The following is an 18,578-nucleotide window of genomic DNA, read 5'->3' on the forward strand; positions in this document are numbered from 1 at the left end:
AGCAACAATGGCATACCTAATCTGTAGCAGATGAAGAAAATTTGGCAAACTCATATTTGACAAGACACAAAACTTTAAAGAGAAAAGTTCTGCATTTCACCGCTCTTTCTTTGACAGACTGACATTACAGTGGAACTCAGCCTTAAATTTAAGTTTTGCAAGAAATTCAATCTCTGCCGTCAAGATGCATGGCTCCATTTCGTTTTGGCGTTCAAGGAAATAAGGGCTGATGCAAGCAAAATGTTGTCATTTGGATGCAATATTCTTCATTTGTTTTTGGTTTTTTTACTCATATAGTGAATCATAATTACGGGCAAAGGCGTCGTTTCCCAAATATTCATGGGGATGATGTGTAGTACAGTCCCCAAAAATCCTTCAAGAGTAATTAGAGCCCGACTCCAAATAGGTTTTTTTTAAGAAATCCTGATTAAAATTCTATTTATGGTGTGTGAGACATTCAAAGCAATATGAGCATCCAGCATGTAGTAAAGGTTTATGCAAAAACAGTTGGGACTAATTCCCTTTGTCAATTTCCTCTTAAAGAGTAGGGATGCAAACAACTATACAAATAACATGCATTTGTGGTCAATGCAAATAAAATTGACAGTATTTCTTCAGGAAAATTAAAAAATGAATGTCAACATTATTCTACTCCCACTTCTTCAAAGTTTTGAGTACTTGTTACTAATTGCGAAGCACTAATGCAGCTTTGCCTGTTATTTTTTCAGACAAAATTATAGATATATTATGTAAGGTAACACTATTTAAAAAACAAGGTTGATGCTAGCTTGAATTCGTAAAGTACCAACCACCAGATTTAAAAGAATATGCTTGGTTTACTATATCTTTAGAGATCATTAAAAAGTTTTAATTTTCAACTGAGTAAGCTACAATAACTAAATTTAAGAGCTTAATGCACTGATATGTTTTTATATACAAATGTAATCCAGGAAAGAGGAATTTAGACTGTTAACATCAGATGTACTGGAACTGGAATGTTATTTGAACACTTTGTTATTATTAATAAGACAGTGCAATACCTTTACCAATAGCACATTTTCTGTTTTATGTAATTAAAAACTATAGGAGAATTTTTTGACATTAAAATAAAACAATCTTCCAGTAAGAAGCTTCAGAAAAATAATACAACTCAAATATAAGACATCAAAAGCTCTTGAAAATTGAGTGCATATTTCTCTTTAATTCTATAATTAAATTTCTCTTCACATTTGCCATCTGTGCCCTATTTAACAGCCTATTAATTGGATCTGAGTATAACATTTTGCAGGAATTATTTACTTATTTAACCAAAAGGAAGACTTACTTCCCCCTTGTCCCTCTAAAAAAAATTAAACTTCCAAGAGAAAAAGTCATCTTCAAATTTGCTGAGATTATAATAGCAGCCAATTAATTTTTTCTTCTTAATAATTGGGGCAGGGATTTCATACATCTTATATAATCACTTCAGAAGTTGTGCTATACTTTTAAAAGGGTATGGACAAAGACTAGCTGAACAGTTGATCTCATTTTGAAATGATCTAGTAACATTTTAAGTTCAGGTCCTTTGAGTACTAAAAGCGAATAACAAAACTAAATTAGAGATTAAATGTTTCCTGCAGTTGCTCTAATAAATGAGTCACAACAAATGTGTTTTGATTCCTTTTTTCCTTGTTGATGCACTACAGGAGGAAGGAGGAAGCAACCAAATTAAGATTTGTTTAGCATTATATCCGTACTGTTTGTTTCTGTCTCAATATGAGTTGGGACAACTAGTAATTAGTTTAAAAAGTGACTCTAGATCCAGACTTGTTTGCACAAAACTAGAGTAAACAAATCAGGGTTTTTTTCAAATTCATACTCATCTGGAGACATTATCTAAACAATTTTCTCTGGAAAAGATTTGTTATGACAAATTAAGTCAATAATAGTAATAAGGAGAGAGCAGTGCATCAAAACTTAATTTTTTTCAAGTAGCTTGCAAAACATTTCAGCACGAGTGATGTATTAACAGCACTGTATAAGAATTTACCTTTTACTGCACAAAAAGACACTTAAGTTTAAGTTAAAGTTAAAGCTGAGTTTCCACTGCAAAAATAAATGGTTCCTCTATAACACTGTTATGTACCAGTTTCATAAACACTGTTGCCAAGTACAAGACAATACACAGTTGTTGTTTTTTTCATTTTACTTATTCCACAGTTAAAGCAATACTCCATATTTCAGCAATGCAGAAGTCTTAAGCACCATTCGGGGTTGCTCACAAGACCACTTAAAATCAGAACTAACAAATAATAGTTATGCCTATTATTTGTTAGCTTCAACTAGCATAACATAATCAACTTGTACTCAACTTGTATTCTGCCCTAACTGTGTATGTGTTGTGCTGCAACATTTAAACATGTACATGTAATGGTACACTCTAGCTCAAGGGTAGGCAACCTTGACTCTTTTATGACTCGTGGACTTCAACTCCCAGAATTCCTGAGTCAACATAGCTGGCTCAGGAATTCTGGGAGTTGAAGTCCACGAGTCATAAAAGAACCAAGATTGCCGACCCCTGCTCTAGCTACTATATATGCTTAGTACTTTTCCTCCTTTAAGAAGTTGCAAGCAATTTTACATGTTTTACATCCCCCTCCCTGTTCCCAAATACTAAACACTCACACACTGGTTTTTGTAGAATTGCTCTTAAATGATGTACTGCTCTCACTGATTTATTCTCCATTCTGTTCACAAAACAAAATGACAGTAGATTTGTTTCAAACGTAGGCATGTGACGCCTAGAAACTTTGATCGTGTTCTGAACTCTTTGTCAAGATACTTGTTTAGAAAAAGTTCCATCAGCTCTACAGAACAGACACTTTCCTCAGATGTGATAACTCCCAGTTATATGAATTAAGTTTACATCTATTATGCAAGCATACATTAGGACTTCCAAGTCAAATCTAAGGAGAGTAATCTAGACAGGTGGCCAATAAGTCACGTTAACATATCGACAGGTGAGTGTCTTGGCTGCAAGAGAAGAGCTATGAGGTATTTAATTTCTGGCTGTGATTAAAATCTCACAGATGGGTCAACAGAAAAAGCAATACTTTCACTGGTGTCTTTCATCTAGAGTTTGGATTGAATTGGAAAAAAAAAATAAGCATAACTGTCATGGTATGGCTTGCTTAAGAGTATAATTTCCAGATAGGAGAAAGTATAATTACTTGGAATTATTTATAATTACTTGAGAAAACTGAAGTCATATGATCAACTAGGAATTTCATATACTACTTCAAGTTTTTAAGGAGCTACTTGCTTCAATATCAGTAAAGAAAGAGAAAATATTAAAAAGTTCCATGCCCTTTAGTTATATCAATTTAAGGGGGACATTCTGTTTATTTTATCCCCTGATAGAGCAAGCATCAGCTTCAAGGCACAATGATCTATGATTTATGTTATCCCATCTATTTCATACATTCTTGAATTTTGCTGATGTAATTTAATTCAGAAAAGGTCTTAGTCCAAGTTAATGCTGGTTAAACAGAAGTTGTATTTTGAACCTGGAAAGGAAATCAAATTCCCTCCATAGTAATTTCCTTCTCTATTCCAGTATGAACTACATTTGTACTGATTTTAATGCAAACAAAGATCTCTCAAATAGTCTTGAGAACTTCAAACCAGGCTTTCAGTCTTAGGTTTATATTAAGACCATAATCTGAGCTGGTGTACATGTGATTCAAAAATACAATGAATATGAAGGGAGGGAAACAGGCATGCATTGCTAGCTTGTCCACATTATTATTAAATAACCAAGTTATGTCACTGAAAACAGTAAGTGTTACAATGCTTTAACACCATTGGATCATATTATAAATTATAGGCAATTCTGACAACATAATTCTTTTCAGAAGTTGAATGCCTCTGAAATTGATGGCAAGTTAAATCAAAAAGCCAATTTTCAAAATATTTCCAACAGAAAATATATTTACAAACAGATGTTCAGCGTTAAGGATACCTATGTACCTCATCAGCAGGTATAAACAGAGACTTGGAAAGTATCTTTTCAGATACTTCTCCATGCAGAATTCCTCCAGGGCATCAATATATCTGATAATTCAGAATACAAAGATAATACACAATAACCCAGAGACATTTGCTCCCAAAGCTATCAGAAATAATAAGTCTGGATCAAAGATAGTTAAGACAACAATTTAGTCTTAAACTGCTGCTGTATACACAGTACTTAGAATAAAAACAGCTACATGGAAAATAATATTCTTTACTATATTATACATCTTCATATATTAAAATATCAGTTATGGCTACTAAAGCAATGTATAAGCAACATTTAGAAATACTCTAAAACAGATTTGAAATTATCCACCCCTGCAAGCTGTTGCTCTATATCAGGCAATATAAAACAATTTTTAAAAGTTACTTACAGCTGTGTTCCATACCTACCTTGTTTTCCATTGTAGATTATATTTTTACACAAGAGATCATTATGACAAAGTACCACTGGTGAACCTAGGTTAGAGAGTCTCTCCTTCATCCATGCCATTTCATCCTGTAGAATTTGACGGCTGGGCACATCATGTAGAAATCTTTTAGAATTTGAAAAGAGTTAAGAAAAGGTTCAATGATACTTCTCAGAACTTCATGAAGATTCTCTTATTTCAGTAACGCAAGTTAAAACTTTCTGAACTCCATATACTCTAAAACTATACTTTCCTTTTACATTTTTAAACTAGAGAGGGATACTATGGTATATTCATGTATGAGCTCGGAAATAATTGTCATAGATATCGTTTAAAATACCTACCTCACATGCAACTCCTCATCTGCAAATTCTGCAGGTGCAAGAGAGAAGTACTTTCCCATCTTTATCCATAAGTTCGACTTGGGTATCCATCCATTGTGAGCATGAATAGCATGTATTTTAGCAAGTTGTCTTGCTATCAGTCTGAAATAAAATGAAATTTACATTAAAAAAAGCACTGTAATTACAAACACATTGTCTTTTATTGGTCTCAGCTCAGAACAATGAGAAATCAGTTAGGTGTATATTATTAGGACAGCAGTGGCACAGAAATTATAATTATTTTGGCACAGAAATTAGCAAATTATTTTGTTTTAAATGGGAAACTCCACGGTACCATGTTATTTTTAAAAAAGTCTTGTACATATGATAGAAAGTTGTATGAAAGAGGATGTTGAACCAGAAAGGACTTTAGTTCAAAAGGATTAACTTCATGGCAGAAAGATATCTTGACGGCTGGAACATCACCTGTTCCATTTTGTGAAAGGTTCCATAATGTTCCAAAGGGTTAGGTTATGACTGGAACCAAAAATTATTCTTCTAAAAACTGCATTGCTTCTACACCAAACAGATGTATTATCAGCACTTGGCAGCCACCTAATAAAACCTGAACTATAGGCCTGTAAGTGTTTTGCAGAATGCAGATAGCTACAAAGGGAGACAAAAATACCATTTTTCTTGTTGTAAAAAGCAAGAATATTAACAAAAGAGCAAGGAGGATCCATTATATAATACCCCAATAGTTCTACAAGCCACAAAAATCAAACTGACTCTTTGCAGTAAAACCTACAGGACATTTATTTTTCTAAAATCAGCTCATTCAATCACCTTAGAAGAAATTGGATACAGTATACATCATGTTAACCAAGTATATTTTAAGAGGTGTGGTGTGTGTGTGTGTGTGTACATACATACATACGTGTGTGTGTGTGTGTGTGTGTGTATGTGTTGTAGGATAACTTAAAGCAAGTTGGAGCAAATGACTAAGGAAAAGTATACTAAGAAGCCTTGAGTATTGTAGAGTATTCAGACATGGTTTGAATAAAGAAAGCAAAAATATTTGACAATAAAATTGTCACTCAATCACAAAACAGTGCTGCAGAACAAAAGTGGCACTGGAATAATTTTTCATCCACTAAAATCTACATCATTAAGATTTTAAGCTATTAACTAACTAGATTTTAGAACAATAATTTGTTTTCTCTGGAAATTGAGATTTATTTAATCAAAAAATACTGCAAGCACAATATTGTAGCTAACAACCTCTTTGAATAAATTGTGCATAAAAGAAGAATTGCAAAATGGTTACCGAAATATCTCTGGGTTGCAAACATGTTCTGGATCCAGAGCTTCTCCTTGCATGAACTCATAGCACAGGCCATTGCTGAAGGTGCAGTAAAGCTGGGGTGCACAACCATGGGCCTGCAGCACACGGAAGCTCTTCACTTCCTCCTCTCGATCAACTAAAAGTTCCGTCTTATTCCCGTAAATTCTAACAAGGACAACATCATCCATTTTTTCATCCATGTAACAGCCAATAAGTTTATTTGTGATTCCATCTGTAAATATCTGCAAAGAAAAAGCAGTAAGTTTGGTTTAGTGAAATAGCTGTATATAGTAATAATAATAATGATGATGATGATGTTGCTGTTGGGACCTTGGAGGTCATCTAGTCTAACTCCCTGCTCAGGCAGGAATCCCTATACTATATCTTAACTACTGTTACACTATGTTTGGGTTATGGCCTTGAAAGTAGTTTGCTTGGCAGAACTTGGTTGACCTTTTCTGAGTTCAGAAGGTAAACTGGATTGGGCCTGGCTAATACAGGTAATTCTTGACTTACAACCATTCATTTAGTGACTATTCAAAGTTATAACATCACTGAAAAAAGTGACTTATGACCGGTTTTCATGCTCATGATTGTTGCAGCATCCTCATGGTCATGTGATCAAAATTTGGGTGCTTGGTAACTGGCATTTATTTATGACAGCTGAACTGTCCCAGGGTCATGGGATTGTCATTTATAACCTTCCCAGCTGGCTTCCAACAAGCAAAGCCAGATTCTCTTAACAACCACGATTCGCTTAACAACAGTGGCAAAGTTAGTAAAATGGGTGCAGCTCCCTTGACAACTGTCTTGCTTGGCAACAGAAATTGTGGACTCTATTGTGGTCATAAGGCAAGGATTAACAGGGAGACTTATTTAACCAAGGTTGTTATGTCAATCAGGAAAGTAAAAACAAAATATTTCCATGCTCCTCTCAAGATGGATATGGATACGTCTGCTTAACTTGTCTAAGATTTAACTTTTCTCAATCAATAATACAACCCACTTTGCGGGATACAGAACAGCTGAGTAAAATTACTTCCCAATTTAGAGATATCTCCGCTAAACTTAAACATCTTTGTGAATGATGGCACTTTAGAGTCCAGTGTATCATAAAATTTATTAGTCTAACCATAACTCAATAGCAACAAAATGTAATTAGAGAAAGATTCACTAAGTGTGAAAGTATGCTGTCAAGTAAAGAGAATCATTTTATTAAGAGCAAATCTGAGTACCGGTAAATAGAAAGAACAATAAAAGAAAAGAATGCTAACAACAAAGTCATTAGGCAAGGAAGAGAATGTAGTGAAATTCAATACTTGAATCAAACGTAAACCCAATATCTACACCAGTTTAAATTGTAATTAATTGGCTTTCAGCCAGTCCATTAACAAATTTGGATATCTATTCAAGAGAGCCTTATTTAGTTTAGATGAAAAGAAATAACATCAGGAACCATAAGGAAGCCACATCCCAAAATTCAGGACAAGATCTCTTCTCCAGTGGGTTCATGTATATGAGAAGCAGCAGAGATAAAATAGAATCCAGCAGTCATCTGCAACAAAATATCAAGGAAGGTTTAGTGACCATCAGAAGTTACAATGATACTGAAAAAAGTATGAGTTTTTCACACTAACGACTGCTGCAGCATCCCCATTGGTCACATGATCAAAATTCAGACACTTGGCAACTGGCATGTATTTATGATCGTTGCAATGTCCTGGAGTCATGTGATCACCCTGGCGACCTTCTCACAAGTAAAGTCAATAGGGAAGCCAGTTTCACTCAACACAGCCATGTTACTAACTTAATTGTAGTGATTCACTTAACTGTGGCAACAGAGGTCATAAAATGGGGTGACATACACTTAACTGTCTTGCTTAGCGACAGAAATTTGGGGCTCAATTGTGGCCATAAGTGGATGAGTGCCTGTACTCTACCTGCTTAATATAAAACATTTTTGTAATATTGTCACTTTTCCAGAATGTATTTCAGTATTCCCCCTCCGTCCCGCAGTTAGATATTTTAGACAGCAGAGGCTGCTGTGGTACTTTTCAGACTATCCTGAAAAGTACCACAGCAGGTACTATGTCAGCAAATCCAAGTGCGAGAAGTTCAAGAAATGGTTGCCAGGAGAGAATATTAATAGAAGAGGAAATAATGGGTTGCTGGTAGAACCTGCCTCATGAAACATCAATCTTGACACACCCCTATCTTTATGCTACGGACAGCAAGCATTTCCATTGGAACGTAGCTATTTCTCCGTCATACACACACAGAAAATATAATTTTTCTCCCCTATTTAAATAATATAATCCCAGGCTTTACCATTGTCATCCTTTTGCAGAAATGTCCTAGGTATGAATGAGTTGCTTACAACTACTGTAATAATCATATTTAGTAATTACTAGTGCTTCCCAATAAGCTATATAAGAAAATGTATCCTCTCCCTCCTCCAATGAGTTCAAATTCTCTATTAAATTTATATACAACCGTCTGGCATTAGCTCAAGTGGGTTTCTTTGTGGCTTTAGTATATTGAGTTCTAACTACATTTTAATCTTACTATTGCACTGCCAGGACCGCAATGATGTTGGGAACTACACATGCAGAAATTATATGAAGGAATATTTCTGCATGTCAGGATACAATTGAGATGCCTATCTATCAAATTATTTATGAATATAAATTTAAGAAATTAAATGTGCAATTATGCTTCACTTGGACGCTTACGTTCCACATTTCGTACAGCATACCATAGATTTATGTCCATTAACAGAGTGAACAAAGCTTACAAATGAACTATAAGCCTGTCTCCAAAAATAATCTTTTACCCAAGAATGCAAAATTACAGATAAAGATGCTTGCATCAAATGAACTAGAAACTACCAAAATTAACTCATTTTACATAGACAGATGCATTTAAATTATTAATATTTCTAGTATTTGCTGCCTATCCAATAAAAATAGGAAGGTCAAGTTACAAGTAACCCCTCTTGTATCCAGAGCACCTGGACACAAACCTTCTGCTCTAGAGCTCCTCCTTTGGATTAGCTTACCTCTGAAACAAAGGTGGCCTGACCCCTCTTGAGGTCCTGGAACACTGTCCAGACCTGGCTCTTCTTCAGGACTTATGCAAGCTGTTCCTGAGGCCGGAGAGAGGGTGCTTAGTGAACCAGTTTTACCACATCGAGTTGTTTTTAAGTCTAATTACTGTAACTTGAAAATTACAGTATTAGCTGCTCAGCACCGCTGGACTGAAGTGTTTATCAAATATCTGTACAGATAATTGACTTATGATCACAATTGAGCCCAAAATTTCTGTTGCTAAGCAAGACAGTTAAATGAATTTTGAACCATTTTACGACCTTTATTGATTGCCACAGTTGTTACAAGTGAATCACTGCAGTTACTAGTAATATGGTTGTTATGTGAATTCGGGCTTCCTCAACTGACTTGGCTTATTAAAGGGTTACAATAGGTGATCATATGACCCTGGGACAATGCAACTGTCATAAATATGAGTTACTTTCTAAGTGTCTCTGAATTTTGATCACCTGACCCATGGGGATGCTGCCACAGCTGTAAATGTTAAAAATTAGTCACTTTTTTTCAGTGCTGTAACCTTGAATGGTCACTAAATGAACTGTTGTAAGTCAAGCACTACCTGTATTGCCCATCTCACCTGCAGGACTCTGGGTACACATCTTTACAAATAAAACGGATAAATGAATAATTCAATTTTTGAACTATGTTCTCAGTCTTTGTATGTGCACACATGGATAAACTCCCTACGCTTCAGTGGCAAGAACTGCAGTGACATCATCAGATCAGAGTCAACTCTGTGGAATGCAAGTTTAAAAGTAAGAACCGTGGTTTCTCAAGGTGCTTATGCTTCCATTCCCATCTTTATATTGCAATTTCTCTGACCTAAAACCTTCCTGCTGAAATTTACTGTAATGGTGATGTGATTTAAGATTACTTTAAGATTCTTAAAGGCTGCTTTTCTTTGGAGAGTTTTTTAAAAAATAAATAAAACTAGTCTCTCATCTTGTATTCTTTCATCCTTAACCAAAGAATTTACTATAGCACTGAAATTGAAGGGTCATTTGCTCAAGCCATTCTCTTTCTCTTAAGGCTCCTTAAAAGATGTTGAGACTCTATAAAGAGTGCAGAGAACAGCAACAAAGATGATCAGGGGACTGCAAGCTAAAACATATGAAGAACGGTTACTGGAATTGGGTATGTCTAGTTTAATGAAAAGAAGTACGAGGGGGGACATGATAGCAGTGTTCCAATATCTCAGGGGCTGCCATAAAGAAGAGGGAATCAAGCTATTTTCCAAAGCACCTGAAGGCAGGACAAGAAGCAACGGATGGAAACTAATCAAGGAGAGAAGCAACCTAGAACTAAGGAGAAACTTGCTGACAGTTAGAACAATTAACCAGTGGAACAACCTGCCTCCAGAAGCGGTGAATGCTCCAACACTGGAAGTTTTTAAGAAGAGACTGGACAGCCATTTGTCCAAAATGGTGTAGGGTTTCATGCCTGAGCAGGGGGTTGGACTAGATGACCTCCAAGGTCCATTCCAACTTTATTATTATTAATAATAATAATAATAATAAATAATACTATCTCTTCCATACCATCAAGAAACTTAAAAGCTCTTATGATCCTTAGAAGCCAATTTTTTCTATGTGTGTAAACTATTATTTAAAGGGGGGAGCTCCCGTCCTCACCTCAGCTCCTGCCAACCTAGCAGTTCAAAAGCACGCAAAAGTAAATAAATAGGTACCACTTCGTGGGAAGGTAGCAGTGCTCTTTAATGTCATGCAGGCCACAGGACCACAGAAATGTCTTCAGACAGTGCTAGCTCAATGGCCTTGAAATGGAGATAAGCACCAACTCCCACAGTCAGCAAGGACTAGGGCAGGAGTAGGCAACCTCGGCTCTTTTATGACTCATGGACTTCAACTCCCAGAATTCCTGAGCCAGCATAGCTGGCTCAGGAATTCTGGGAATAGAAGTCCATGAGTCATAAAAGAGGCAAGGTTGTCTACCCCTGCCCTAGGAGACTAAAATCTGAAGGGACTCCTTTACCTTTTTTACACTATCATTTTTCCTCAATACAAAGCCACATTCACTGATCGATCACCGCTGTGTATCAAATCTAAAAGCACGAAAGCCAACTAGGGGTCTTAGGTCAGTCACTCTCAGTTCAATACACCTCACAGGTGTATTGTTGTTGTTGTGGAGAAAAGAGGAGGAGGAAGTATTAGGTATGCCCTCAGTTATTTATAAAAATAAAGGCGGGAGACAAATAAATATTTCACATTTGTCTGATGTAGTAATGAGTAACTGATTCATGTCTAATACAACAGCAGATCCTACATTGCAAAGTGACTATGATGTAATGTAAAATACAAGTCAGCAATGTTTGCTATTAATAGCATAACATATTTTCCGTCATTTTTGTGGCCCTAAGCATGCACCTACTCCGTAATGAGTAACTGGTATGTCAAAAATTGTCAGCCTTTATTCACAAACAAGGTATTTTTTTACTAATCCATTTAAATTCTTTTTGCAGATATAGCTTTATAGCTTAAAATACTTTGAGTAAGATACCAATATTATTAAAAAAAAGATATGTTAGTATAATGTAGAAGTGTATTTTACAGATTTTGAAAGACTTCATTGTGGTATCTGTAAGTTCTTGACCAGGACCAGTAGACATTTAAGAAAGCTTAAATGTACGCAATTAATATAAATATATTTGTAATTTATGATAGATTTTCAACACAACTATAAACATATCCATTTCTATTAAAACATATAGCGTAAATATTTGACCTAAATGAGGAAAAAAAGGTTCTAACTATTTTTAAACAGTAATTCAATTATCCATGTTGAGTTGTAGGAAAACTTACAAGGATACAGGTCTTCACCAACTGTTTTAATTACATTATTGCTTCTTTTTTACTTGTTTATTGTGAATCTCAATTTTGTGATGACTTTCAATTTTGGAACAACACATCTACAATTATAACATGCAACCTATTTTTCTATGTTTATTATTTAAATGTATATGCTGCCTGACTCTCAGAAAAAGTATTTTCAAAAATCTAGCTGAAACCAATAAAATAGGTAGTGCCCAAGCTCATAATAACACTCAGCTTCCTAAACTGATGTAATGTAGTAAATTATTCTTTTCCAAAGCAACCACATTATCACCTAGCCCACGTATAAAAAAAATTATCTCTACTCTTATCTTTTTCTAAATGTGGTCATTGAGGCATAGGAGCAATTTCCACTGAAACAGTAATATGAATGAACAAATGCAATTAATTAGTGTTGGAACAGATATCTACTTGTAAAATGAAGTACAAATGTATCTATTTGAAATATACCCAAACTTATACATGTTCAATTTTTCAATGTAAATGAAAGCCACTGTTTGGGATTATAATGTTCCAGGGTTTAGAACCAACAGAAGAAATGTTTTGGATATGCTTTATGGAGTTTTACTTTCCTTGAGAGCACTTTAATTAAAATGTTTTAGCACTTAAGTACAAGAAATCAATGCTCCCTATAATATGCAACATGGGTAAAAACTTCAGTATATTTGATAATTAATTGACCACTTAAAGTCTACTATTGTATTAAAAATATTTTGTATTCTCAAAAAGGTTCTGCAAATTTTGATATTAAAAATTCCATAAAAGAAAATTACTTTGAAACAATGTAATTAAACAAGCGATTAAAGAGTTACCATAAAGCTCATCATAGTACTTTAAAAATACATGTTTTTGCATAATTTGTGTTGTCTATGAACTACATTTGTAATAAACCTTTTCACAGCCCTGAAAATATTTAGTATAAACTGATTAATCGTATTCTTTCAGAATTTTATTTTTAACTTTCAAATATAATTGCTATATTATATTTGATTATTATATTCCATTTAAAGTTTCATTATTACTTTAATACCAATATGGAATTTTACTGAGAACAAGTCACATTTTTAAAAAGTATTTTATATATGTAGTACAAAAGAAATTGGATAAGTGAGGTTCTTTGAAAAGAAACTGAAGAAGGGAATATAAGACTACATTTACAGCCTGTTATTTTCCAGCTATGAAAGGCTAGGAATTCATCTTTAGTCAGGCACATCTGCAAGAGAAGAAATTTTATTGAAACAAAGGTAATGGCCTAAGCTTGCCCAGGTGCTTTCCTCCTGGGTGAATACAATTATCTCTGGAAAGGCTAACATTTTATTTTAAAGTAAAATAATTAACCCTTGCAGTAAGCATTCTAATAGACATTCAATTTTTATACCATTACAACTTTAATATATAGGAGGATTTATTTTGTGGACATATTGGTGCTCTTTGAGCTTGTCTGCTTGCAGATGTTTCATTACCCAACTATGTAACATCATCAAATCACCAAGCCCAGAGAGCACCAAAACATATTTAAAGGGTACAATCAGGAAATCCTCCATTCTTCCTTGTTCACATTGCGTTCACCCAGATGTGCATGTGTATGACAATGGCAGAACAATAGCTTTAACGCTTAAAGATTAACAGCATGAATCTAGAAGCATCTTAAAGATTAACAGAGCTATGATGCAAGCTTAGGCATTCAGCTTCGATATGATACCTGTACAAAACCGTTCAAACTCAATCAGAAGGCTAATCAGGACAATGGATGCAAAAATAAAGACTTGTGCTTTTAACACACCACACTTTTAGTCACTTGCCCTGGAAAGAGATAAAAAAGGCTGCTGTCATGACACTCCCAGAAGCCGGGATGGCTAAGCTGCTTTCTCACCACTACAGAACTGGATGCTTGGGGGGGGGGGAAAGAACCCCACATTCATTCCGCCTAAACTTAGCTCGTGTGAGTGTGTGTGTGTCCTTGTGTGTGTATGTGTGTCCGTGTCCCAAGCCACTAGCCAGGGTATCATTCTTTCGAAATGGGTGGAAAAGCCGTGCCAAACTTCCAACCATCCCAGTTTGGGCGTTTGGAGGGGGGGGGAGAAGGAAAAAAAATCCCTTTTTCTTTTTCCCTCCCTTTGCGGGAAAGCAACTGAGAAACGGCAAGGCAAACGAGCCAAGCCGCTCCGTTCCCCACCCACCTCCAGACACGCTCCCTTGACACGCGTCGCAGGCAAGTCAGAAAGGCGACGCGGCGGTGTCTCCTCGTCCCTTTCCCGGCAGCCGAGCCGAGTCCGGGGCAGCGAGGGGGCTTCCCGGGGAAGGGGCGCCTCCTTCCCTCCATCTTCCCCAGGCGTTCTGCCCTCCTCCCCGCCGCCTGCCAGAGGCGCCAGACTCCCAATTCCCACCGCACCCCAGTGGGGCGGGAGACGGGCATGGCCGTCTGAGAGGGGCGTCTGACTGGGGAGCGGCGGGGCCCAGCTGGCTGCTCAGCCTCGGAGCGGCGAGAAAGGCGACCGAGGGGGACGGGGAGGGGGAAGACTCGCCTTGGTTCATTCCGGGCCCGCCCGCCCCTCCCTCCCTCCCCAGCCCCTCGCAGGCCACCGCCGCACCCCCTTCGCAGCCGTCGGGCCGCCGCCCTGGGCTTTACCTTCAGCGTCACCTCCTCAGGCTTCCAGTCGGGCCTAAGCCGGCGGAGCAGCTCCAGGGCCCCGCGGCGGTAGCCCGGCTTGCCGCCGCCTGAAGGGTCCCTCTCGCTGACGAAGATGTCCAGCTTGGGTACCTCAGGCGAGCCCGACGGGACATGGATGTAGTTGGCCATGGAGAAGACGACGAGACGACGACGAGAGGGGAAAAAAAAGAGAGAAAAGAGCGAGCGTGTGAGGCTTCTGAGGGAAAAAAACGGCGGCGGCAACTGCGGCGTCACGCGAGCTGCGCAGCCGGCAAATGAAAGGCGCGAGACCGGCGGCGAAGGAAAGGAAGGGCTTCTCTCCTGCCCCGCCCCCTTTGCGCTACGACCAGAGGCTCCGCCCCTTTATTGGAAAGGCACCACGCAGGCGTCGCTCCGGCGCAAAGCAGCCTGGGAAAAACGAGGAGCAGCGAGTCCCCTGCCTTCTTTGCGGCAGAGGGGCTGCTTTTCGCCCGGACCGGGGAGGGGAGGTGAAGAGAAAATGGGGGACGGGTGTCTCTGATATTGATATTTAGTATGGCTAAGATGAAGGGTTGTTGGTTTTTTTTTTTGCCTGGAATTGGGAATGCGGACCGAAACGGGCAACTCCGCTTTCGGCCAGTGTTTCCCAGCCTTGGTAACTTTTAAGATGAGTTGGCTTCCCAGAATTCCCCAGCCAGCCGTGAATTGTTAAAGCAGCTTGGGAGAGAAACTGGGTGGGTCCAAGTGATGATATAGCGTAGGGGTCTTCAAATTTGGCCCTTTTATGACTTGGCTTCAACTCCCAGAATTCCTCTGCCAGGCTGGATGAGGAATTCTGGGAGTTGAAGTCCACAAGTCATAAAAGGACCAAGTTTGAAGACCCCTGACATAGCGCTTTTTTGAGAGAAGGAAAAAGCACCCCACCCCTAAGCCTCAAGGGGGGGGGGCAGTGGTGGAACTCAATTCTGGATTATTATGCAATTTCCTTTCACTCTCAGCTCCTGCGTGGGACATTAACAACCTCGATGCCAGCAAGTTATGGAGCTGCTCAGAAAATAGCTGGAGGTGCCCAACTGTCTAGTGATGAGATGAAAATCGGAACACGTCATAGTATGTCTAAAGAAAGGCAATGGTTGGATGGCTGACTAAAATAGCATTCAACGCATTTAGTTATTTTTTTTAACTCCCTTTTAATTGATCAAAGTTTACCGGCTTATCTGGTTTAAATGTCAGTATTTCTTCATCAAGCAATGACAAAGTTTTAGGATTTCCAGCATCTTAGGCAGGGGTCTTCAAACTTGGTCCTTTGATGACCTGTGGACTTCAACTCCCAGAATTCCTCAGCCAGTGTGCCTGGCTGAGGAATTCTGGGAGTTGAAATCCACAAGTCAAAAGGGCCAAGTTTGAAGACCCCTGATCTTAGGTTTTCAGCTTTTGAAGGATTAGCCACAGGTGAACAGGTGTATGCTTTGGGGGGAGGGGGAAACCTGGTAGACCAAATACACTCTGGCTATTCAGTCATTTGAACAATAAAAATGTTAGGAATTGCATGTTCATTAAATATGCAGCCAGACACAAAATACATGCTTTATTTGTTTATTAATCAAAATTAGCCGTCCAATTGTCATGAAATGACTCTTGCATAAATGCAGCGGGTTGCTGTGCTTTGACCCAAATGGATCTTCCAGGTGCTCCAGTAGTTACTGAGACAAACATGCAGCGCAAAAGGATATGTACAATATGACATTCAAATAAAGACCTTGCTCTCTGATGCTGGGAACAATGGAAGGAAACAGAAGAGGATGGCCAGCAGGAAGGTGGATTGACTCAATTACAGTGATGATCGGTCCATTGTTGGAAGACCTGAAGAAACAGGCTGGGGATAGATCCTTCTGGAGGAAAATCTGTGGTTTCTAAGAGCCAACACAAACTTAACATACACAATCAATGCAACAATCAGGATGAAGTCGTTTATCAGCAAGCAAAAGTGATTTCCAATATTTGCCCATATCCATTTGCCCCATCCTGATTACAAAATTCAATCCCTACCCTCAGAGTCGGTTGCTATTCTAAAACAAGACTAGAATAAACTTGGGTAACCAAAGCCATGATTAACATGGGATGGGAGAGAGAGTGTAGCACATCACAAAATAGGCTCAGTTGGGTTTTAGGAAGAAAGGGCAGGGGTCCGACTTCAGTGGTCTGTATATTTTAGCATTTGCACTACAATTTTCATCTTCCCCACTTCAGAATGGTAGGAAACCATCTCGGTTTTCAGCAGTTAACGGCCAGAGGAATCACCCAGAACTACAAGTTGCTCGTAGTTGCTTTAGAGCAGGGGTAGGCAACCTTGGCTCTTTTATGACTCGTGGACTTCAACTCCCAGAATTCCTGAGCCAGCCATGCTGAGGGGAGAGGGAGAAGTTTCCATGCTTAGCCATGCTGGCTCAGGAATTCTGGGAGTTGAAGTCCACGAGTCATAAAAGAGCCAAGGTTGCCTATCCCTGATCTGGGGGGGACTGGAAGTGGAGGACACAATGCTACGCTGGGTCTCCTCCTTCCTCTGGGGCTGGTCCCAGTTTATTTGTTATATTTAGATGATCTCAAGTCTTTGGAAAAGTCAGTGACTCCCTTGCTTTTAGGCGAAGCAGTTCTAGGGTGGGTGGGTAAGTCCCATGCACTTCTGAATCTGCTCCACATAGACAAGACAGACGGGCCGTCTCCACGTCATCCCAAATGGCCAGATACAAACAAGAGAGCAACGGTTTCTGCTGGACAAGTAGAACATACATGTTAACACCTACACTGGAGAAATGAACCATAGGCCCTCCCTCCTGACTAGAGAGAACAAAGGTTTAGTCCAAAGAGAACAAAAGTAGGCAACCTTGGCTCTTTTATGACTCGTGGACTTCAACTCCCAGAATTCCGGAGCCAGCATGGCTCAGCTTGGAAACCTATCCCTTTCCCCTCAGCATGGCTGGCTCAGGAATTCTGGGAGTTGAAGTCCACGAGTCATAAAAGAGCCAAGTTTCCTATCATCTAGGGCAGGGGTAGGCAACCTTGGCTCTTTTATGACTCGTGCACTTCCAGAATTCCTTAGTCAGCCATGCTGAGGGGAAAGGGAAAGGTTTCCATGCTTAGCCAAGCTGGCTCGGGAATTCTGGGAATTGAAGTCCACAAGTCATAAAAGAGCCAAGGTTGCCTGCCCCTGGCCTAGAAAATGCACACTGCGGCCTGAAGTTGAAGGAAAGGCTCAGGCTAAAAGCTCCTAGATATAGTCCTGGCCTCTCCTGAGGGGCTGAGAAAGGTTCCATATTAAACTCTCGAAAAGCTGTTGCTTAATAGAGTCAGGACATAGATTAATGAACAGTCTGAGTGGGTAAAAGCAGTTTCCCATGTTCCCGTTCTAAAACACTGTGGACCTCATTCCCTTTTCAGCTAACAAATCATGAGGAAGAATCAATTGTATGCAAAAGGTGATACTGTAAGAACATTTTTAGAATGCTGTGCAATGTTTCTGTTGTGGAATACAGCATGGAAATATAAACACACACAGAGAGAGATGGAAATACCGGTCTATACGCTTCACCTGGTAGTAAAAACACCAGTTTTGTGACATGGCAAAAAATAAAAGCTTAAGCCAGGGCTCTCCAAACTTGGCCCTGTTACGACTTGTGGACTTCAACTCCCAAAATTCCTCAATCAGCATGCCTGGCTGAGGAATTCTGGGAGTTGAAGCCCACAAGTCACAAATGGGCCAAGTTTGAAGACCCCTTAACGCACATTTTAGCCATCTTAAAACCACTAGATGTTGCATGTATCTCTGCAACAGGCATTCCTTAATTAATTTAACCTAACTTGA

General features: G+C 38.7%; 1 protein-coding gene and 1 long non-coding RNA gene across 3 annotated transcripts in view; both read right to left on the minus strand.

Moving 5' to 3' along the window:
* Window positions 1-15,045, minus strand: part of ETNK1 (ethanolamine kinase 1) — a 33,621-nt gene extending 18,576 nt beyond the window's left edge. The window contains exons 1-4 of one of the 2 annotated variants that reach the window (XR_005557183.1): window positions 14,717-15,026; window positions 6,114-6,373; window positions 4,808-4,948; window positions 4,447-4,589 (exon numbers count right to left, since the gene is read on the minus strand). Coding sequence is in view for 1 of the 2 variants with exons in the window: in XM_039347346.1 (XP_039203280.1) it covers window positions 4,447-4,589; window positions 4,808-4,948; window positions 6,114-6,373; window positions 14,717-14,887 (715 nt within the window). In the remaining variant the exon portion in view is untranslated. Of the gene's footprint in view, window positions 1-4,446; window positions 4,590-4,807; window positions 4,949-6,113; window positions 6,374-14,716 lie in introns of both variants that reach the window. The other variant, XM_039347346.1, reaches the window with a different exon arrangement.
* LOC120309792 lies at window positions 11,647-14,627 on the minus strand. The gene is made up of 2 exons (XR_005557184.1): window positions 13,790-14,627; window positions 11,647-13,300 (listed from the first exon to the last, which is right to left on the minus strand). It is a non-coding gene; the product is annotated as an uncharacterized LOC120309792 (long non-coding RNA).
* Window positions 15,046-18,578: the final 3,533 nt, after the last annotated feature.

Source organism: Crotalus tigris, unplaced genomic scaffold (genome assembly GCF_016545835.1).
Source record: "Crotalus tigris isolate CLP2741 ecotype Arizona unplaced genomic scaffold, ASM1654583v1 scf7180000018068.1947079, whole genome shotgun sequence".
Lineage (NCBI taxonomy): Eukaryota > Metazoa > Chordata > Lepidosauria > Squamata > Viperidae > Crotalus > Crotalus tigris.